Raw genomic sequence first — 23,602 nt, forward strand, 5'->3', positions numbered from 1 at the left:
AAGCTATGCACGCCCAGAACAAGGCCAAGATTTTCTTGTTGAGGTTGACAGCCAGGTGAGGTTGACATTCCTATCGCCTATCTGTGGCTAGAGCTTAGATAAATGCTTCTACCTCCACTGGAGTGGCTTTACAGCTGCAGTTTGCCCTTAAAAAGGCTAAAAAGAGGCCGGCCGGGTGCGGTGGCTCACGCCTGCAATCCCAGCACTTTTGGGAGGCCGTGGCGGGCGGATCACGAGGTCAGGAGATCAAGACCATCCTGGCTAACATGGTGAAACCCCATCTCTACTAAAAATACAAAAAATTAGCTGGGCGTGGTGGCGGGCGCCTGTAGTCAGTCCCAGCTACCTGAGAGGCTGAGGCAGGAGAATGGCATGAACCCGGGAGGCAGAGCTTTCAGTGAGCCAAGCTGGCGCCACTGCACCCCAGCCTGGGTGACAGCTAGACTCCATCTCGGGAAAAAAAAAAAAAGACTAAAAAGAGGCTCCTACTAGGGATATTGTGTGGAAAAGCTGTTACCCCACCTCTCCAAAGCAAATAACCATGATCTCAGGGCCAGAATCCTGCTGTCTCGTCTGCTACTAAAAGTTCAAATCAGTCCATCCATCTTAGCTAGAGTCTTCAAGACATTTCTGAACTTTTTGCTCTTTTTCAATAATTTTTGGGAAAAGCGATTAAATTACCCCCAAAATTGGCCCTTTCATCTTTGACAACTTCCTAAAGATTAGAAACTGAAATAAAAACATCAGTTTTCTTATAGGGGACATCGGTTGGGCAAATGCACTATTCCCTCCCCCCGTCTAGGAGTTAGTTATCTCTGGTAGTAACTGTATCAGAAATGATTAAGAGCCCACAGCCCAAATTCCATTGTTTTTCTTTTTTTTTTTTTTTTTTTTTTTTTTTTTTTTTAAGAGAGTCTTATTCTGTTGCCCAGGCTGGCGTGCAGTGTCACAATCTCGGATCACTGCAACCTCCGCCTCCCGGGTTCAAGCGATTCTCCTGCCTCAGCCTCCCAAGTAGCTGGGATTACAGGCACGCACCACCACACCCGGCTAATTTTCGTATTTTTAGTAGAGACAGGGTTTCACCATGTTGGTCAGGTTGGTCTCGAACCACTGACAAGTGATCCGCCTACCTCAGCCTCTCAAAGTGCTGGGATTACAGGTGTGAGCCACCACACCTGCCCTCCACTGATTTTTAACTTCTTAATATGTTTTTCTGTTTTAAAGGAATTCCCTAAATGATGATAATGAAGGATGGAGGGGTGAGGGAGGGATCCAAATCAATAGTTACATATTGTTTAGTATAAAGAAAGTCTTAGGTCATTGCGAACAATTTCGGAAATGGAGAGTATACTCGGCAGCTAGCTTTCCAACGATAGGAGAGAGATGTTAGAAATGTCATGAGTTGGCACTTCGCTGTCAGTTCACTGAATAAGGGTGATTCGATGGCAGCATTTCAGCATTTCTGCTTAAGAAAGTGCTGGTTTCTTAAAACAACTGTGAGGCCCTCTCCTTTCCATACTTCCTAAGATGCTGATTCTGTTAACACAACTCTGGACCAAGGCAGGATTATTATAAGCTACCTGGAAGCTTTTTGCCACCCATGGCCTCAGGGGAGACCAGACCACGATGAAAAAAGTGTTGCTTGATTAAGAACAGGAGGTTAATTCAACCAAATGATTAGTTTGGTGCCACTAAAATCCATTCTGGTGCTCTGAAGTAGAAAACAGGTGCATCAGACTCAATTATCCAGCCCAAGTCTGGGCTGGCAAAATTTAACCACAGGGTTTTCAAAGACAAGGGTAAGTACAGTGACCTTCAGGGCTACATCTGTGAAATAATTTTTTTTTTTTGTAGTTTTCAGGGTTTCGAACCCTTTAGTGGTAACTTCCTGTGCTATCTCCATTTCCTTATTCCTACTGGCAACAGGGAAGGGGGCCTAGTACACAATGCATAACAAGCTACTCAAGTGACAAAGGAATTGTAATGGCAGATGCATGACATTCATCTTTCCCTTAAATAATGTCTCTGATTTGTAGCTTAATCAATCAAATCAAAGGGCAGTTCGACTGCAGTATACCTTAACTGCTGGAAGCCAAGGCAACAAACAATGAACAGAAAAAGAATTCCCTGCCATTAGACACAGAAACTGGTTTTCCATACCTTTCAGAAACTGTTCATTTGTTCCCCCCTCAAACGCAGCATACTAACATTTCAGTTCTGTTGCACATTTCAAAGACTGGCTACTTAGGTTCCAAATTCCCTAGTTAAAAGCTCCCCACTTTTTTTTGAGACAGAGTCTTTGTTCTGTTGCCCAGGCTGGAGTGTAGTGGCGCAATCCCAGCTCACTGCAACCTCCGCCTCCCGGGTTCAAGTGATTCTACTGCCTCAGCCTCCCTGAGGCTGGGATTATAGGCGTAAACCAGCATGCCTGGGTAATTTTTGTATGTTTAAGTAGAGACGGAGGTTCACTGTGTTGACCAGGCTGGTCTGGAGCTTCTGACCTCAAGTGATCCGCCTATCTCATCCTTCCAAAGTGCTGGGATTATAGGCATGAGCCACCGGCCTAAAAGCTCTTCACTATTGTTCTCACTCCCAAATCAAGTGCCTATGTCAGCAGGACTATTACTATTCAGGCTGCTGTGACCCTGCTCTTGTTCTGTTTCACTTACATGTGGCTCAAAAGGACTAGGTATTTTTTTTTTTTTTTTTTTGTAGAGACAGGTTCTTGCCCTGTCATTCAGGCTACAGTGGCACAATCATGACTTACTGCAGCCTTGACTACCTGGGCCCAAGCAATCCTCCTGCCTTAGCCTTCCAAGTAGCTAGGACAAAAAGTGTGAGCCACCATACCCAGCTTGCTTTTTTTTTTTTTCAATGTAGAGACGGGGTCTTGCTGTGTTGTCCAGCCTGGTCTCAAACTCCTGGCTTCAAGTGATTCTCCCACTTCAGCCGCACAAAGTGCTGGGATTACAGGCATGAGCCACTGCACCCAGCCTGTGTCTGATTAAAGAGAAATCTTTTAGCTTGGCCAACTCTTCTACACAAGGCCACAGACATGGCAGTGTCCCAGTGTTCCAAAGATGGTCCTTTTTGGCAGATGTGGGAAAGGTTAGCTGCATTTGGCTAAGCATGTTGGCAAGGAAAGCAAAGCTTCCAGATCAGCAGTACCTCTTGAATCAAACTTTTATTTAAATATAATTTTTAGAAATTCAAACAAAAAGCTAGGTGCATATAAGATACAGAAAACCCTTTTGTTTTGTCAAGAATAATGCAATATATATTTAGAAGGTGTCCACAAAGGTATTCTTAAAAATGAATGGGTGAAGTTCCCCAGAATGCTGTTGAGAATACAGTACCACTGTCTGCTTAAAGATGGGTGAAAAAGTGGTTTTTGGAGGGATTCTAGGCATTAAGCTTTGCAAAGTTGGGTTTACTAAAGAAATAAAACTCATACATATTTATGAGTTTTCTCAAACTGCTATGTAATTTGGCCTCTGATTCTTCAATGGAGATTTTTTCTCTTGTTACATACCTACATATTTCCTAAAGCTAGAATGACTTACAAACTGGGATTTTGTTGTTACTGATGAATGCCATTGGTTTTCTCCCTTTTCTAGCTAACCCCCAGCTGAGGAAGATTTCAATGACTGGTTGCTTAACTGAGTTCGGATTTTTAAAAGCAGGGAAAGTGAAGATAGTTAACAATAAAAGGAAAGAAACTGGGACCCAGGAAAAGATAAACTGTGAATATTTAGTATTAATTGGTATCTCAAGAGACAGAGTCTTGGTCTTTGAGCACAGAGAAGAGTCATTACATGGAAAGAGATTTGTTCTGTATTTCCCACCACTTAGAGAGAAAAATATGCATAAAACTCCAGCAGAAACTTTTAACGTTAAATTGCAATAAAAATTTCAGTAAATAAGTCTTATTCATGTCATTAAGTTTCAGGGTAAACTCTCTCTTCTGAGACAATCTGGAGAGACCTCTATCAGTGTAGTTGGTTTATGGCCAACCCTGTCTAAAAGCAAACAGGAAGGATGCAATGCTACGTATCTTTGCAAAGTTGGGTATACCAAAGAAATAATTACCCTACTTTCTAAAATCCAGTCATTTAAAACTTAGGTCTTATTTTTCTATTACTATTTTCAACCATGCCATTTTCCTCATGATTTCCCATCAGCTTTTCAGAGTTCAACTGGTTCCAAGGTTTCTGTCAGACTGTCCTACCATCCTCCCACTCCTAACTACCCAGCTGCCCCTTGTGTTCTAGCCAAATAAATCTCTTGGCACCATTGTCGTTACACCCACTGCTGCCTCCACATCATTCTCCACCCCCTGTGTGTGGAACTGTCTCCCACTTCCATCTGCCATTTTTCTCTCTTCTCTATCATATAATGGCCCCAAAAGCCCACCTCTCCCAGGAAGCCTTCCTTAATCAAGGTTAAGGACTCTTCAAACTGCAACAGACATCACCTAACACTGATGTCTAATGCATCCCAACTTTTCAGAACAGGAGTTACCTTTCAGGGATAAGAGGCAATCCCTTCACAACCAACTAGGGGTGATGGTAGTGGTAAAATGTTTTCTATGAGATATGACTATACAAAAAAAAAAGATCATTTCCACATGTCATTCTTTTTAAAAAATCAAAGCCCTCTATTTGAATTCCCTCAGGTCCTGAGAGTCTTTTTTTCATTTCTCATCCCCTAGATGAATCCCTTCCCAGCTGCATGCATATTTACAACAGTCAAAATTTGTGCAGATGCTTCCAACAAAGCACACAATATTTTAATTAGATATTTGAATGTAGAAAGATTTAAACAATCAGTCAACTATTCGATGTGATTTGTGTAGATTCTGACGAAGTTATTTCTATATACAATTTTGTTTCTAACAGAAACAAAATAACCATAAATTTGGGTTCTTATTCTGCAGAAAGATTTGAGGACCAAGTTTTACATGTGGTGGGGCTACTCACCCTCTTATCTACTGAGTCCCATATATAAAACTGCTTTACTTCTGTTTTAAAAGCAGCTTTTATTGCAGCCTAGCCTTTCACCATTGAGAAATCAGGGTTCAAGTCTCAATCCAAGCAGAGCTGAGGTTTGTTGCATCATCTCCATCCTCAGGGGCTTGGTATCCTGGGAAACCCAGGGCAAGAACAGGGTGAGTTCAGGACACATATGACAGCAGACAGTGCAGCGTGATGGGGCGGGCATCCAACACCTTAAGTGTATTTCAGTTACCAGAATATTTGACACACCCACAAATTAAATAGCAAAACATTTTAATCAATTAATTCTAAAAATAACAGAGACATGTTATATCCGGTGCCACCTCCTCAAAAGACTACTACTGCAGATTAGACAGGCAGACTGCAAAGTACAAAGCCAGACATTAAAGTTTTTTTTTTTTTTTTTTGAAACAGAGTCTCGCTCTGTCACCCAGGCTGGAGCGCAGTAGTATGATCTTGGCTCACTGCAACCTCTGCCTCCTGGGTTCAAGCAATTCTCCTGCCTCAGCCTCCTGAGTAGCTGGGATTACAGGCGTGTGCCACCACACCTAGCTAATTTTGTATTTTTAGTACAGACGGGCTTTCACCATATTGGCCAGGCTGGTCTCGAACTCCTGACCTCGTGATCCGCCCGCCTTTGCCTCCAAAAGTGCTGGGATTACAGGCGAGCCACCTCGCCCGGCCGAAGTTAAAGATGCAGTTTGGGATAAGACTATCATAAGGATATTTCTTCCCCTTTACTCATAAAAGTTGTCAGCTTAGGCCGGGTGCAATGGCTCACACCTGTAATCCTAGCACTTTGGGAGGCCGAGGTGGGTGGATCAACTGAGGTCAGGAGTTTGAGACCAGCCTGACCAACATGACAAAACCCTGTCTCTACCAAAAAATACAAAATTAGCTAGGCGTGGTGGCGGGCACCTGTATAGTCCCCGCTTCTCGGGAGGCTGAGGCAAGAGAATCACTTGAACCCGGGAGGCAGAGGTTACAGTGAGCTGAGATCTCGCCATCACACTCCAGCCTGGACGACAAGAGCAAACTCTGTCTCAAAAAAAAAAAAAAAAAAAAAAGTCAGTTTAGAAAACCCTTAGACAAGAGCTTTCTTATGCTCTAAAACCTTTCTCTTTATTTTAAATCTATCTGCAGTGTTTCAAGGCAAGGCAGATAAGCAGCAAACTTACCTCACAATATAAGGATCTGAGCTGGACTCCTGGGACTAAAGACTGTGGTTTAGTTCTATTTCTACCAGCACTGTGAAGTGAGGTACTATGGTTCTTTTAGTTACAAGAGGTGTTAGGAATGAATGCCCACTCACATTTAATAATAGCTTATCTAGCACACAACTCTGCAGCACAATACCAACAACAGGAGTGTTTTAAAGCAGGATGGAGAAGAAAGTAGACTTAATACAACTTAAGGTTTCCTTTGTCCTTTCCCCTCTTTTCACAATGAGAATTCAGCTGAAAAACAAAACTCTCCAGAATGCCCACCCACACTGTCCTTTGACCCCACCACATTCCAAACTTCTGACTTCTGATCCCAAGCCCTCGGAGCCTCAGCCTTTAGTGATGTATCCTTCTCGGATGAGGAAATCATAGATTTTCCGGGTTTTGTTCACATCTATCTTGATGAGCGCTCTTGCCTGCGCCAGTCTTAAGCCTCCTTGCTTGTTACATTCGTTCAATAGAGCAGATTTGTATTCTAAATAGGCTCCAGGGACCAACCTCACCATCTGACAGAGCTGCAAGACATGGCAAATTTAATAAACATTAACATCTGTCATTTTTGTAATTTAATCCAGCAGGTATAGCAAAATTTTTTTTAAAGTGACATCAACCTCCAACTATTTATAGGCGCTGATGGGTGGCTGGACTACATTCCATTTAGTCTCTTCCTCTCTGGCGAGAACGCTCCCTAAGGACACACACCCAGGAAGAGAAAGCCAGGGTGTGATGCTAGAAGAGCCTTTAGCACATGCCAGCTGGCTCAGGGGCCTGGGTGTGTTAGGGTTTACAGATATGTGCTCCTGAGGAGCAGCCTGGCTCATTCAGGAGTCAAACACTAAATGCCCAGGTACAGTCCCAGCACCAATGGTCAGGGAAGAGCCACGGGGCACAGTGGGGGCAGGATGCACAGATACTTGGATTTTCAAGGGCACATCACATTGTTTTTAGTATCAGCATAAAGCAGTAGTCCCTGCTTTGGGGATTACATTTCCTACTTCAAAGGGAAAGGACATAAAGAGACCTTGCTAAGAGGACGTAACTTTAACTGCTAAAAATCTAGAAAATTGCTACATTATCCAGCAATGAGGAGTCTGAGGTCACCACTATGTGAGTAAGGATAAAAAAAGCTTGACATTCCAGGCCATTCAATATTTGAATCAGGCTGGCCTATGACCTTCTTCAGCAATACATAGATACTACATACATTTCCTTCCACTCCCAAACTAATCCCTACTGTTCCTGGTGGATAAAATAAGACTAACACTACCCCTTCACTATGACCCTTCCTTATTATCTGAACTGAACTAATGATATATGGTGGGAGATGGGAAACTGATCTTGGGAATTATAAAAGGAGCATATGAGGAGCAAAAGAGGAACTCCTCCAAAAGAGGAACACACTTCAGAGATGTGACACAGTTTTCTGAAAACTCCTGATGATGATTCTTATGAGGATGGCTTTAAATTTTAGAAACAGATAAAATCAATATGAAGACATGTCTGATGATTGCAACTGGAAAAAGTAGGTCACATAATTTTTTAAATCAGGCCGGGCGCAGTGGCTCACACCTGTAATCCCAGTACTTTGGGAGGCTGAGGCAGGTGGATCACCTGAAGTCAGGAGTTTGAGACCAGCCTGGCTAACAAGACGAAACCCTGTCTCTACTAAAAATACAAAAATTAGCCGGGTGTGGTGGTGTGCGCCTGCAGTCCCAGCTACTCAGGGGCAGGAGAATGGTTTGAACCCGGGAGGCAGAGGTTGCAGTGAGCCAAGATCGCGCCACTGCACTCTAGCCTGGGTGACAGAGTGAGACTGTCTCAAAAAAATAAAAAATAGGCTGGGCGAGGTGGATCATGCCTATAATCCCAGCACTTTGGGAGGCCAAGGCAGGTGGATCACAAGGTCAGGAGTTCAAGATCAGCCTGGCCAACATGGTGAAACCCCATCTCTACTAAAATCTACAAAAATTAGCCAGGCTGGTGGCACGTGCCTGTGGTCCCGGCTACTTGGGAAGCTGAGGCAGAAGAATCACTTGAACCTGGGAGGTGCAGGCTGCAGTGAGCCGCGATCATGTCACTGCACTCCAGCCTGGGCAACAGGGCAAGTCTCCGCCTCAAAATAAATAAATTAATTAATTAATTTTAAAAATCAAAATTAACATGACTATATATGACATAAAAATCTTTTCCTTATGTTTATAAACATGCTCTGGAGACAATTTACAAAAATGTTGTAAATGATGATTATGTTGTTGGAATAAGTATAGAACTTTTCAAGGTAGCCATTCTAATAGGAAATACCTATTTTCATGTAAAAGTTACTTTAGGTTTACAAAAAATTAATTTTATTTACATAAAGCACTTAGTAGAGTAGCACATGGTAAGTGCTCAATAGACGATAGTTGCTATTATTATGTAATTTACATACCACATGTGCTTTCCCCAAAAGAGGAATGGTGGTAGCGTGACAAGGTAAGCAATTCTCTGAAATCTGCCACAAGCGGCTCTTTAGCTCTTGGACTTCTAGGATTCACCAGAGCTGTGCGTGTATGTTAGATGGATGAAACACAAGGGTTTGACCCTGTAATGGATTTTTAATGACAACTCAATGAATAATCAGCCCCTATTCTCTTTCCCCCAGCCCCCTCCTTTTTGTTACCTCCTTTTCTTTTTCATTCAGCTTCTCTGTGCCAGGGAGGCCAGTGAGATTCAAGGGTGGTGCACTCCGTCTACCTATAGACAGAGAAAGGAAACAGCATAGATTTAATAGGAGTGACAATTTCTCAGGTATAAAGTATTAAAAACTTCAGTGCAGCCAGGCCAGCTAGGTATAGGCTCACTATATCCAGCTTAGGAAATCCTGTCCCATTCCCTGAGGCCTGTTTAGCTAGCAACATGGGCACCCGAACATTCACTTGAAAATAAAAGGCCGGGCGTGGTGGCTCAAGCCTGTAATCCCAGCACTTTGGGAGGCCGAGATGGGCGGATCACGAGGTCAGGAGATCGAGACCATCCTGGCTAACACGGTGAAACCCCGTCTCTACTAAAAAATACAAAAAACTAGCCGGGCGCGGTGGTGGGCGCCTGTAGTCCCAGCTACTCGGGAGGCTGAGGCAGGAGAATGGCGTGAACCCGGGAGGCGGAGCTTGCAGTGAGCTGAGATCCGGCCACTGCACTCCAGCCTGGGCGGCAGAGCGAGACTCCATCTCAAAAAAAAAAAAAAGAAAATAAAAATGAATTACATATTCAGGGCATATGAATTACCCACAATCTGCTAAAATACACATAGTCACACATACCTTAGCATCAAATGTAACTACTCACTACAGTAGCTATCTTTTATTTATTATTATTATTATTATTATTATTTTTGAGACAGGGTCTCACTCTGTTGCCCAGACTGGAGTGCAGTGTTGCGATCATAGCTCACTATAGCCTCAATCTCCCTGGCTCAAGTGATCCTCCTTCCTCAGCCTCCCAACTACCTGGGAAGACAGGCATGTGCCACCATACCCGGCTATCACCTATTTCTTCCTAACCATATAGGAGACTCTAAAATCTGATGCCCAAATGTCATCCAGTTAAGAAAGGTCACACACTGCCTGCTTTGACAGCTGATGAATGGAAATAATAACTGCAGGACAGACATTCCCTAATCCTTGCCACTCGGCCAGCAGTACAAGGCAAACATGGTAATTAACCAAGTACTGTGTGCCTTCAGATCAAAGAAAGACTGTTAGGCCAGCAAAAGGCCCGTCTTTTTTATTATGTGAGGGAATATCTGTTCCTTCCAAAGTAGCCCTGTTTACCTGCAAGATCCACAAACAGGAACAATGAGCCATTATATGGCAAAGCAGGGGGCTGAGGTCAACTCACATACCTGAGAAAGAAACCTAAATAGGAGGTCACTGGCCAGGAGGGGAAGCTTGATGAGCAAAACTTTTTTGGTTTTGTTTTGGTTGTGTATTAGGGATTGGTGTTCAGCTGGGAATGGATAGACTGAGTTAAGCAAAGAAAATGTCTAAGTTTTATAGAGGTTGCTTTTCAAGTGGGGCAGAGAAACAGGAGGGACTGTTACAAGCTCCTCTGGTGGAAAACAGGCTTCTCTGTTATATCAACAAAAGGCATAAGGGATTATCCCAAATCCTCAAAAAGGGAGATAAAATCATTTGGTTCCTCACAAAAGTCACCAGAGGCTAGGCTACAATCAAAGATGCCAGGCTTCCAATATATAGATGCCTTAAGAACTCAGAACATAAAGGAGAGCAAGAGATCTCCTCAGCCTAAATGTAAGGGGTGAGAAAGGCTAACACCAGACTAGGAACAAACAATGAACAAGAGGCCGGGTACAGAGGTTCACACCTGTAATCCCAGCACTTTGGGAGGCTGAAGCAGGAGGATCACTTGAGCCCAGGAGTTCAAGACCAACCTGGGTGATGTAGTAAGACACTGTCTCTACCAAAAATATATATATATATATCCGGGTTTGGTGGCATTCGCCCGTAGTCCCAGCTACTCTCAGGAGCTGAACTGGGAGGATCACTTAGGCCTGGGAGTTCAAGGCTGCAGTGAGCCATGATCACACACTGCACTCCAGCCTGGACAGTAGAGGGAGACCCTGTCTCACAGAAAAAGAAAAAATAAACAATGAACAAGTCAGTGCAGATGGTACAGTAAACAAAAATCTATGATGTTAGCCAGTTCATTTAATTTAATTAATTAATTAATTAATTTTTTGAGACAGTCTTACTCTGTCACCCAGGCTGAAGTGCAATGGTGCCATCTTGGCTCACTGAAACCTCTGCCTCCCAGATTCAAGCGATTCTCCTGCCTCAGTCTCTGAAGTAGCTGGGATTACATATGTGCACCACCACGCCCAGCTATTTTTTGTATTTTTTTTTTAAGTAGAGATGGGGTTTCACCATGTTGGTCAGGCTGGTCTCGAACTCCCAACCTCAGGTGATTCGCCCACCTCAGCCTCCCAAAGTGCTGGGATTACAGGCGTGAGCCACTGCACCTGGCCCAGTTCCTTCATTTTAATTAGTCAGTATTAACTTAGTTGTATTTAGATTTTGGGGGCAGAGTGTTGGCAATAAGAAACTTACAAAATAAAACTTGGATTTCACTGTCTTGGCTACTCCCCTAAAACACTACCTTTTTCTTCCTTCCATGTTAAGAAAAAATTACATGAAGTAAAGGAATAAATGGGGGAAAAAAAAGTCCCTAAAGTGGCCAGGTGCAGTGGCTCATGCCTGTAATCCCAGCTCTTTGGGAGGCTGAGGCAGGCGGATCACCTGAGGTCAGGAGTTTGAGACCAGCCTGGCCAACCTGTCGAAACCCCATCTCTACTAAAAGTACAAAAATCATCTGGGCATAGTGGCAGGTGCTTGTAATCCCAGCTACTCAGGAGGCTGAGGCAGGAGAATCGCTTGAACCTGGAAGGCGGAGGTTGCACTGAGCCAAGATCATATCACTGCACTCCAGCCTGGGTGACAGAGCAAGACTCCATCTCTCCAAAAAAAAAAAAAAAAAGTCCCTAAAGTGGACAAATCTGAGACCCAGATCCTGAATCTGCTGAGACATACCTCCCCAAATTGCCAGTCATCGATTACCTATCACCAAGGATCATCAGATAGCATATGGCCTAATCTTGCTCGGTATACTAATCTCAAACTAGGACATACTCAAAGAGGTAAAAGTAAGAAATAGAAATACTTTAGGTCTCCAACTTAGAAATCCTTATGTTTCTAGCAAGTAACATGCTTCTTTGCTCATGTTATATAAAAATAAAAAGCTTAGGCTGGGCACAGTAGCTCACACCTGTAATTCCAGCACTTTGGGAAGCCGTGGTGGGTGGATCACTTGAGGTCAGTTCCAGACCAGCCTGGCCAACATGGCGAAAGTGTCTTTACCAAAAATACAAAAATTAGCCAGGCATGGTGCCACACGCCTGTAATCCCAGCTACTTGGGAGGCTGAGGCAGGAGAATCACTTGAACCCAGGAGGCAGAGGTTGCAGTGAGCTGAGATCACACCACTGCACTCCAGCCTGGGGGACAGACCAAGACTCCATCTCCAAAAATAAGTAAATAAATAAAAAATAATAAAATAGAAAGCTTTTAATTTATCTCCTGTGAAATAAGTCTCAAAATTCGTGGTAGACACAACTGCAGTAAACTAATTGCTCATGAACATTGGTAAAATAAGTTACCTCTCTGAAGTTCTTTTTTCCCGTCTCTATGCTCTCTATACTCTCACTCTGAGGATCGTCTCTGTCTGGCCATGAAGATTCTGAAAACATACTGATGTTTACTATTATTCTGCCTAAGCACCCTGACACCACAGAGGAAGGAAGATTGCTGGGTCACCATAACCCCTACGATGCAAACTTCACAATTAAGACTTGTTCTGGCCTGAGAAATAATTACCTGAATTCGAAGCCATTGGAATGGAAGGACTCAGGCCGGAATCACTACAACAAAGAAGAGGAATTTAAACTTAGGTCATATCAAACAAGGTGATTTCCAAAAGCCCCTGTGAGACTGGGTGCCGTTTATCAGGTAGGTCACCTTGAAGAAGTGTAACGAGACAGACTGAACTATGTTTTATAGATATCTCACTGTATTGAGCAGGAAAGCAAATCTGTTCTAAGGAAGAAAAATTCCTCAGATTTGTTAAGAAAAGCTTGTAGTCTAGAACACCACTAACACCACTCAAGGGGAAGGGATACAAACATGATTCTCCAGTGAAAATCCAGGTATGAAGAGAGAGTTGAAGTCACGGGTAGAAGGCTAGGGGAAAATTCACTCATTTTTAAAAATAAGATCAAAGTAGTAAAGTTTGATTCTAGGAGGTCAGTTGTTTCTCAAAACTATCAGTATGGCACTGGTTCTGTGAGATGGACTGCTAAAATATTTCTGAATTCTTCTAGCTACTCAATTATTATTACTCTGCCATCTAGGGTGCCCAAAAATACATGCTAAGGCCAAGGCATCCCAGAAAGAATGCCTCCTTCACCCTGGAGTAATTACTCACATGTCAGCTTGCCGGCGGAGCCACTGCTGGCAAGCGCTACTGTCTTGGATATACTGGAGAACTTCTGAGAGCATAGTGCGTTTAAGGCGCTCCTCCTCCCGTGTCTTCTTGAGGTGATCGTAGGTTCTGGCACCTGAGGGTATAGAAAACACAGTGACCACAATGACAATGCAGCAGAACTGAAGGGCTTTCTAACTGACCAAGAAACTGGTTTTGGGTTTTGTTGTTAAAGTCTATTTCCTTTGCAAAACTGCTTTCACAATTATTTCTCCAAGACCCAAGTAGATTTTCCCTAGTTTGAAATCCTTTTCTTAACACTAAGTATTAAATATTTGTATTCCTTTTCTATCTGTAAGAAATTTGGGAGAAAAAAAACAATAGAAAAGTACAAAGAAAATAAGAATTGCTCATACTTCCACCCTCAAAAAGTAACCAACTTTTACTGTAGTCGTAGTTGCTTCCTGTTTTTTCTATTTTTATAAATTTTTTCAAAGTCACACATGTGCTATAAGCATATGCCTTTCCTTTAAAAACAATTAGAATTACAAAAAAAGAGTTCTCTTTGACATGTAGTACCTCTTCTCTATATTTCTCAGAGGCAGCCAATATCAGGAAACCAAAATTAATTATCAGAGTCTCTATATGCATCTTGCTAACAGAAGAGTTGTGTGGTGTTTTCTACATGTTAAAAAAGGTTCACAGATTCCAAAATACTGCACCAGTGGGTTTCAAAATTCAAACTAGGTTCCACAGAGCCCCAGGATACCATAGGAGTATCTTAGAGGTTAATGTAAAGAGAAAGGGCACTGCCAGATACCAGCGGTCCTGGGCTCTACACATAACTTGAACCATTAAAGTTCAACCAAAGTAATTCCACTTTTATCTTATTTGTAGATTGGGGCTCCACACAAAATTTAATTTTAAAAATGGTTTCCACTGTTAAAGAACCATTATATTAGGCTGAACTTACATCCATAAGGTTATGTTGCACCCAAAGGGCTGTGTTAAGAAGTCAACTATTGCCGGGCGCGGTGGCTCAAACCTGTAATCCCAGCACTTTGGGAGGCTGAGGCGGGCGGATCACCTGAGGTCAGGAGTTCGAGATCAGCCTGACCAACATGGAGAAACCCTGTCTCTACTAAAAATATAAAAAAAAAAAAAAATTAGCTGGGTATAGTGGCGTGTGACTGTAGTCCCAGCTACTCAGGAGGCTGAGGCAGGAGAATTGCTTGAACCTAGGAGGCGGAGGTCATGGTGAACCAAGATGGCACCACTGAACTCCAGCCTGCGCAACAGAGCCAGACTCCATCTCAAAAAAAAAAAAAAGAAGCCAACTATTTCTTATAGATAGTAGGTGATAGCTGTCAATAATCACAAAGACTTCAAATAGGAAGAAGGAGGGAGTGCTAAAGATCATTCCAACAATGACAGCAAAACAATAGAAACTGCCATTTATTAAGGATTTATTGTGTGCCAGATACCGTGCTATGCTTATATGCAGTATCTCTAATTAAATCTTTACACTAAGAACCTTAGAAAATTAAAACTTGAATAGAGGCCAGGCACAGTTGCTCACACCTGTAATCCCAGCACTCTGAGAGGCCAAGGCGGGAGGACTGCTTGAGGCCAGGAGTTTGAGATCAGCCTGGGCAACATAGCAAGGCCAGTCTCTAGGGGGAAAAAAAAAAGAAAAAAAGGAAAGAAAAGAAATGTAGATAGAATCACATCGCAGAGCTGGTAAACTGGAGAGCCAAAATTTATACTCAAGCTTTTTAAGTCTAGACCCAAGCTCTTAACTACTATAATACACTATCTCTTACGATCTGGTTCTAGTACTAACTAGCTCTGTAACCTCTTTATACCTTAATTTCTTCATTAAATGGAAGTAATGGTACTTTGTAAGTTTGTCATGAGAATTCAGTGACTTGATCCAAGTGAAATGGTTAGCATAGAGACTGGTACATGGTAAACATCTGATAGATGTTAGCTGCTAATAATATAATTATTGTCACTACACCAAGTAACTGGGATACAAGCACCTAGAGCCAGTTGAAGCTTCATTATTTTATAAAAATGCTAAGGCCATGTATCATTAAATTTGAAAAGGGTGACAGTCCTTTTTTTTTTTTTTTTGAAACAGAATCTCCCTCTGCCGCCCAGGCTGGAGTACAGTGGCACGATCTCAGCTCACTACAACCTCTGCTTCTCAGGTTCAAGTGATTCTTGTGCCTCAGCCTTCTGAGTAGTTGGGATTAAAGTGTGCACCACAATGCCTAATTTTTGTATTTTTACTAGAGATGGGCTTTCACCATGTTGGTCAGGCTGGTTTCGAACTCCTGGACTCAAGTGACCCACCTGCCTTGGCCTCCCAAAGTGCTGGGATTACAGGCGTGAGAGAGTCACTGCACCTGGCCCAAGATTCTCTTTTTATAAAGAGCCTTGGCAGAATCCTAAATCTAAAGCAGCACCTCTCTTTCCTTTGTCTCATAACTTTTATTTTACCAAAGATAATCTATGTAAAGGTATTTATAGGGATTAAGTAGCCAAAACTTTACTGGAAAGATTTAAAGCATTCTGGTAAAGAATAGCTTATGTTTTAAAAAAAATTCACAACTCAGAGACTTCCTCTGTGTGTTTGGAAGACACTTGCCCTCAGGTACGGTATGTAGCTGAAGCATACTTACTACAAAAATTGGTAATGCCTGCTGTCCTGTATTCTTGGAGCCTCTTGATTTCCCTTCGGAGTTCAAATTCCACTGTTTTCCCCAAAAGGAATGAAGGAAAAAGTTACAAAAATAAAAGCAACATCAGTGAGCACTTTTGCTATTGAGCATTTTCATTAATTCTGCCTTATAAGACTAGGTAAGTTCATTTGGAGAATCCTACTTGTTGGTAACTTCTCATTAGAAATTTTACCCAAGAGCTGAGGAAAACCTACTCCAGCTGTCTTCCAGCTGCTGTCTCCAGAGGCAGCAGCTGGAACTGTCTTCTAGAAAACTTAGTGAAATGGTTGAATTCATTTGTCTACAAAAGGAACAATTTTTTTTTTTTTTTTTTTTTTTGAGACAGAGTCTCGCTCTGTCCTCCAGGCTGGAGTGTAATGGCATGATCTCGGCTCACTGCAACCTCCACCTCCCAGGCTCAAGCGATTCTCCCTGCCTCAGCATCCTGAGTAGCTGGGATTACAGACATCCACCACCACACCCGGCTAATTGTTGTATTTTTAGTAGAGATGGGGTTTTGCCATATTGGCCAGGCTGGTCTCAAACTCCTGACCTCAGGTGATCCAACCACCTTGGCCTCCAAAAGTGCTGACATTACAGGAATGAGCCACCGCACCCGGCCAAATATAATTTTTTTTAACAATCGAGTTTCCCTGCTCTAACTATCTTCTGTTAAAAGTTCCACCCACATGACCAAGTTCTTTTATGAAACCTATTACTTGACGTGGCCCTGATGCAAGGGAAGGACAAAAGCTCTGTGCGCAAGCCCCTGTAAGTTTCTTTACAGCTTTATTCCTATAGGAACAAAAGTGCATTGTGTTTTCCATAAACCAAAGGTTTCTGCCTCCTCTGAGCATACAGATCAGGTTGTACTGTTTGGGTTATTATGTGATAAATCATTCTAACTTGGTTGCTTTTTGAAACAGAGAATGAAGAGCCTGGACAATCCATGGGGTGTAGTTCTTTGGAGTGACACATAAACCAGGGGTGTGTCCCAAACTGGGACAGGAAGTAAAGGATCAGTCACCTGGTACAAACCAAAGAATGCCAACCAAACAAGGTGTTTAGTGAGGACAACCAACCTGGCTCAGATAAATGTCTGCAATGCTACGTAAGAAATATTTTCATGATGAGAAAAAGGGCCTTAGTAGAGTACCCTCCCAGAACTAAACTTAAGAGGCCACATACACAAATGTCGTGATGAAAGGTACAGAATAAGCCAGAGTCCATATTATTTTAACAATCTAGGCCTTACTGCCATACTAACATTTTGTTTTCTGTTTTGAAACAGGGTCTCGCTCTGTCGCTCAGGCTGGAGTGCAGTGGCATGATTTCGGCTCACGACAACCTCCGCTACCCAGGTTCAAGCAATCCTCCCACCTCAGCCTCCAAAGTAGCTGAGGCTACAGGTGTGCACTACCATGCCTGGCTAACTTTTCTATTTTTGTAGAGATGGAGTTTTACTATGTTGCCCAGATTGGTCTCGAACTCCTGGACTCAAGCGATCCTCTTGCCTCGGCCTCCCAAAGTGCTGTGATTACGGGTGTGAGCCGCCACGCCCAGCCTCATAACAACTTTCAATTTTGTATAGTGAAAAATCAAATGGTAACTAGGTAAAGCTCTCACAGAAATACCACAGAAAGGCAAGAGAACGATGGAAGTACTATCTCCACAAGCTATCCATCTCTGTCCTCATTTTTAAAACTACTTTTAATACTAAAATATTTATGAACAAAATAAAATGATGTCTGGGATTTGCTTCAGAATAATCCAGTCGAGGGCAAGAGGGGAGAGTGGGTGGTAAAGATGAAACCAGACTGGTCATGTGTTGAAAACTGCTGAAGCTGGATAATGGATACACGGGAGTTCATCATATTATTATCTCTACTTCTATATATATTTGAAAATTCCCATGATAAAAAGCAGGGACAAAAACTACTAAATTATTGTTTATCTGGGGCAATGGGGAAAGCCATTAGGGCTTTTTAACCTCTCTTCTGCTACCCCCATAGTCCCAAATTTGTCCCATGGAAATAAAGGGGAACAAAGAGAGAAATATCCATTTATTTATTTATAGAACTCTGAATAAAACACATCATTATCTCTCCTATTTATATAAACATACACACACAAATACTGCTTAAGGCTCAAAAACCACCTACATGCATGGCTTTCAATGAATTTGTCATGTTCCACTGGCCCCACAATTCTTGCAAATCGCCTCATTGTTTCATAAAGGTCCTGGACCTCCTTGGGATACCGCCGTTCCATTACTACAGAGAAAATAAAACATAAATGTGTCATAGGAAATGTAAGGATCCCTAAGTTTTCAGCATTTTTTTTTAACAATTAGTAAAATAGAAGAACATTATTTATAACCTCACATGACTAACTTATCCATGACAGGAAGCAAACAGGAAAGCCAAGAATGCAAAACACTAATCATAATGACAGCACCATAGCAACTATCCCACAGGGATGTTATCACTGGAGATCGTCTCCACCACTGAGCATTACTAATCTCCCACATCTACTGATTTTTTTTTTTTTTTGAGATGGAGTCTCACTCTGTCTCCCAGGCTGGAGTGCAGTGGTGTGATCTCAGTGCACTGCAACCTTGGTCTCCTGGGTTCAAGCAATTCTCCTACCTCAACCTCCCTAAGTAGGTGGGATTACAGACACCTGCCACCATGCCCAGCTAATTTTTGAATTTTTAGTAAAGACGGGGTTTCACCGCGTTGGCCAGGCTGGTCTTGAACTCTTGACCTCAAGTGATCCGCCCACCACGGCCTCCCAAAGCGCTGGGATTACATGCGTGAGCCACCGCGCCCAGCCACCTGTCTTTTTTTTTTTTTTGACATGGAGTCTTGCTCTGTGGCCCAGGCTGGAGTGCAATGGTGTGATCTCAGCTCACTGCAACCTCCGCCTCCCAGGTTCAAGCAATTTTCCTGTCTCAGCCTCCCAAGTAGCTGGGATTACAGGCACGCTGCCATGCTCGGCTAATTTTTTGTATTTTAGTAGAGACGGGGTTTCACTATCTTGGCCAGGCTGGTTTTGAACTCCTGAACTCAGGCAATCTTGGCCTGCCTTGGCCTCCCAAAGTGCTAGGATTACAGGCGTAAGCCACCATGCCTAGCCACCTCACTATCTTTTAAACTACACAGGGGCAGGAACTGCTTGCAGTAATGGACAAGACAATTAAAGGCAGATCTTACATTCTTAGGAAGAATTATGGCCAAAATGTATGGTATTAACTCCCACAGGAAAACAAGGAAGCTACAGACAAAATAATCCATCCAGAAGATTTCCCATTAGCTGAGAAAAGGTGTGATTTCTCGCATGTACCACCTACACATCCTCAAGCAAGATATGTATTTTTTTCATCCTTCATACGGGTCACTTTGCCTTTCTCTAAACTAAATTAACTACTACAACTTAATTTACTGGTAATGAAGTTATATTTGACAACTGTCATGCAAATATCATGCAGAGACACCAGAGCAGCAACTCTGGGGATCACTACTGACCAAATATCTAATCCAAAGACGTATCTGCAAAGAAGACGGGAGAGTAAAACTGACTAACAATAACTGGTAGATTGGAGCAGTCAGGAACTCTCAAACTGCTACTTGGGTCATTTCAATCAGTAATTAGGTTAGTTCTATCTACTCTTGGACAAAAGATACAGGCTTTCATTTATGACAGCTATTATTTTTTCCTAGCTTGCTTTTTTATTTTTTATTTTTATTTTTTTGAGACAGAGTCCCGCTGTGTCACCCAGGCTGGAGTGCAGGGGCACAATCTCAGCTCACTGCAACCTCCGCCTCCCAGGTTCAAGCGATTCTCCTGCCTCAGCCTCCCGAGTAGCTGGGACTACAGGCACGCATCACCACGCCTGGCTGATTTTCTTATTTTTTAGTAGAGACGGGGCTTTATCATGTTGACCAGGATGGTTTCGATCTCCTGACATCGTGATCCGCCTGCCTCAGCCTCTCAAAGGGCTGGGATTATAGGCGTGAGCCACTGCACCCGGCCTTTTCATTTTTTATTTTTGAGATAGGATCTCGCTCTGTTTCCCAGGCTGGAGTGCAGTGGCACAATCACAGTTCACTGTAGCCTCAACATCCCGGGCTCAAGAGATTCTCTCACCTTAGCCTCCCAAATACCTGGGACTACAGGCACATGCCCCCATGCTTGGCTTTTTTATACAGAGATGGGGGTCTCCCTATGTTGCCCAGGCTGGTCTTTAACTCCTAGGGTCAATCATTCCTCCTGCCTCAGCCTCCCAAAGTGCTGGGAGCCACTACGCCCAGCCTACGACCGCTATTTAAACTAAGTCCTCTTTTTAGGTGAATCTCTTATCTTGCAGGAGACATTCTTACCCAAAAATCCTAGAAGCTGATTTAAGGAGCGGCCATAGCTCATTAAAAAAAAAAACCAACAACAACAAAAAACAAAGCAGAAGAATATGGAGTAAAAATTTTAAATTTGAAGAAAAAAAACCCCTGCCTACCATATTAAGGTCAATTGTACATTCAGTATAATGGCAGCTGAAAACCTCTGAAACCACAATGCACACGCTACTTCTACACTCTCAGAAGCAACAGAGCTTCCCCTCAGCCCTCTGTTTGAAAAAATATAGATAACAGAATAATGAAGCAAAACTGACCTCTATCAGTTGAAAGAAGAATTTATTTAAGAGTCAATGTCTACAAGGAGTAAAGATCAAAAATTAACTGGACTATTATGGAAAACCCAGGAATTCAGATAGAGAACCTACTACTGTGGCTACTAGAACACGATCAATTAATCTGATCCTGAATTATTTTTGCAGATCCACGGGTCTTGATAAGGATGGGGTTCACTAGGGAATCTCATATACTGCTAGAAGAAACAGAAATTAATACAACCATCTTTTGGAAAGCAACTTGGCAGCAGGCATCAATAATTTTTAGTGGTCATAATTTTAGATGTATTAATCCCACTTCTAAAAATCTACCTTTAAAAAAATCCTAAATAATGACAAAGCTTTATTCACAAGTTCATCATAGCATTATTTATGTAATGATTAAAAGAATGCAAAACAAGCTAAATACCTAAAGAGAGAAGCATATAATTATATCTCTTACATGTATATATACAACATAACTATTAAAAGTACATATTATGTAATCTATGAAAACTGATATCCTCAAAACACTACAGTAACTTGAAAAATATGTAACATAAAGTGAAAAAGGAAATAAGGCTGGCATGGTGGCTCACACCCATAATCGCAGCACTCTAGGAGGCCGAGGTGGGCAGATTGCTTGAGTCCAAGGAGCTCAAGACCAGCCTGGACAACATGGCGAAACCCTGTCTCTACTAAAAATACAAAAAATTAGCTGGGCATGGTGGCATATGCCTATAATCCCAGCTACTTGGGAGGCTGAGGTGGGAGAATCCACCTGAGCCTGGGAGGTGGAGACTGCAGTGAGCTGAGCCACGCACTCTAGCCTGGGCAACTGGAGTAAGACCCTGTCTCAAAAAATAAATAAATAATAAAGGACCTAAAATGTAACATACTTATGATCATGGCTATATTTTAAGAAAATAATATAGATTTTCTGTTGGCCAGGCTGGAGTGCAGTGACATGATTATAGCTCACTGCAGCCTTGAACTCCCGGGCTCAAGTGATCCAATGCCTCAGCCTCCCAACTAGCTGGGATTATAGGCGCAAGCCACCATGCCTGGCTAGATATTCATTTAGACTAAAAAGACACTTAACCTTGTTGACTGAACCCTATAATGCTATGGATTATTAAAGAAATACCCCTACAAGAATCTATCAACTAGGATATGTTTTACAATAACCATTAGGTTATTGTACAAACATAACCATTAGGTTATTCTTTACAAAAAAAGAATATTATGACACACAACTATTACAAATATTTTAATACAAACATTGTGATTATTATTATGATATCATCCTTCTTATTTGTGGAAGACTCTATGTTGTGGAAGAAGAAAAATACAGGGACTTCTTCTGCTCTGCTTAGGTATCTCTGATATTTAAAATAGCGAAGACCAGACACGACAGCTCGAGCCTGTAATAAGGAGGCTGAGGTGGGAGGATCACTTGCACCTAGGACTTCAAGGCTGCAGCAAGATACCATCATGCCACTGCACTACATCCTGGGCAATAGTCAAGACCCTGTCTCTTAAAAAACAAAAAACCACAGTAAGGTCAAAGGTGGCATTTATTTTAAAAATCACTGTATGTATTTTTATCACCATCATATAATATTAAACATCATTTATTTTGTCTGCCTACAACCATCCAAAATAAAGATCACTTTCTGTTATTTATCTAAAATATTTTTACAACCTTATGTTATGCTTAACACATAGTTGTAAAACATGACTCTATCCAGAAAATGATTCATTAATATTCACACTGTAATTACTATACAAATTTTTAAAAAAGAATTTTAATACAAGTTTTGTTGACTACGAATACATTTATTTGTTTATTTATTTATTTATTTTTGAGACCAAGTCTCACTCTGTCACCCAGGCTTGAGTGCAGTGGCATGATCTCGGCTCACTGCAACCTTCACCTCCTGGGTTCAAGTGATTCTCCTGCCTCAGCCTCCCGAGTAGCTGGGATTACAGGTGTGTGCCACCACACCTGGCTAATTTTTTTTTGTATTTTTAGTAGAGATGGGGTTTCACCTTGTTAGCCAGGATGGTCTTGATCTCCTGACCTTGTGATCCGCCCACCTCAGCCTCCCAAAGTGCTGGGATTACAGGCAAGAGCCACCGCACATGGTCCCAAATTAATACTTTTAAACTCTCACTATGGATCAGAATTTCCCGAAGACTTTAAAAACGCAGATGCTGTCCGGGCATGGTGGCTCACGCCTGTAATCCCAGCACTTTGGGAGGCCGAGGTAGGTGGATCACAAGGTCAGGAGATCAAGACCATCCTGGCTAACATGGTGAAACCCTGTCTCTACTAAAAACACAAAAAAATTAGCCAGGCATAGTGACAGGCACCTATAGTCCCAGCGATTCGGGAGGCTGAGGCAGGAGAATGGTGTGAACCCAGGAAGAGGAGGTTGTAGTGAGCTGAGATCGCGCCACTGCACTCCAGCCTGGGTGACAAAGTGAGACTCCGTCTCAAAAAAAAAAAAAAACAAAAAACGCAGATGCTGTGCCTCCAACCCCAGAGATTCTTACTTAATTAGTCTGGAGTGATAGCTAGGCTAATATGCAACTTGGATTAAGAACTACAATACATGATTTATTTAAAATTACTCATAATATTGGAAAAAAATGGTAAAATAAAGAAAACTGCTAATACTTACATTGAAACTTTCTAAGGTTGATTAATCCATGGTCTCTTATAATTCTAGAATGAAAAGCCACAATAATTTGTGCATTAGAATTATTTTCACATTTACTAATGCTTTCTATAGATAGCTGTCATCAGACCTCTTAAACATGCTGAGGTGGAATACAGAGGTCCAAAGAAGTCACTCTCACAAACTTCTGCAGGTCAGTGAATCACTAACACAATTTTAGACTCTCAGGCATCACAGGTTTTTCCTCTTCTTGT

At 42.2% G+C, this 23,602-nt stretch overlaps 1 protein-coding gene and 1 long non-coding RNA gene across 18 annotated transcripts in view; one reads left to right on the top strand and one right to left on the bottom strand.

The window, feature by feature from the left end:
- Nucleotides 1–18,054, top strand: part of LOC106994025 (uncharacterized) — a 24,527-nt gene extending 6,473 nt beyond the window's left edge. Inside the window, exons 4-5 of one of the 3 annotated variants that reach the window (XR_013406335.1) lie at nucleotides 12,570–12,800; nucleotides 15,416–16,087. This is a non-coding gene — a long non-coding RNA (uncharacterized LOC106994025). Of the gene's footprint in view, nucleotides 1–11,661; nucleotides 13,635–15,415; nucleotides 16,088–17,289 lie in introns of those variants that run through there. The other 2 variants (XR_013406337.1, XR_013406336.1) reach the window with 2 other exon arrangements.
- The window catches only part of TADA2A (transcriptional adaptor 2A), a 73,380-nt gene continuing 54,535 nt past the window's right edge, over nucleotides 4,758–23,602 (bottom strand). For 2 of the 15 annotated variants that reach the window (XR_013406316.1, XR_013406310.1), the window contains 8 exons: nucleotides 23,352–23,395; nucleotides 18,161–18,271; nucleotides 15,960–16,031; nucleotides 13,276–13,408; nucleotides 12,669–12,712; nucleotides 8,901–8,974; nucleotides 6,056–6,756; nucleotides 4,758–5,491 (listed from right to left, as the gene is read on the bottom strand). Coding sequence is in view for 4 of the 15 variants with exons in the window: in XM_002800440.4 (XP_002800486.2) it covers nucleotides 6,571–6,756; nucleotides 8,901–8,974; nucleotides 12,669–12,712; nucleotides 13,276–13,408; nucleotides 15,960–16,031; nucleotides 18,161–18,271; nucleotides 23,352–23,395 (664 nt within the window). In the remaining 11 variants the exon portion in view is untranslated. Of the gene's footprint in view, nucleotides 6,757–8,900; nucleotides 8,975–12,668; nucleotides 12,713–13,275; nucleotides 13,409–15,959; nucleotides 16,032–18,160; nucleotides 18,272–23,351; nucleotides 23,396–23,602 lie in introns of all 15 variants that reach the window. The other 13 variants (XR_013406317.1, XR_013406315.1, XM_002800440.4 and 10 more) reach the window with 11 other exon arrangements.

The sequence above is a fragment of the Macaca mulatta genome, chromosome 16 (assembly GCF_049350105.2).
Source record: "Macaca mulatta isolate MMU2019108-1 chromosome 16, T2T-MMU8v2.0, whole genome shotgun sequence".
NCBI classification, from domain to species: domain Eukaryota; kingdom Metazoa; phylum Chordata; class Mammalia; order Primates; family Cercopithecidae; genus Macaca; species Macaca mulatta.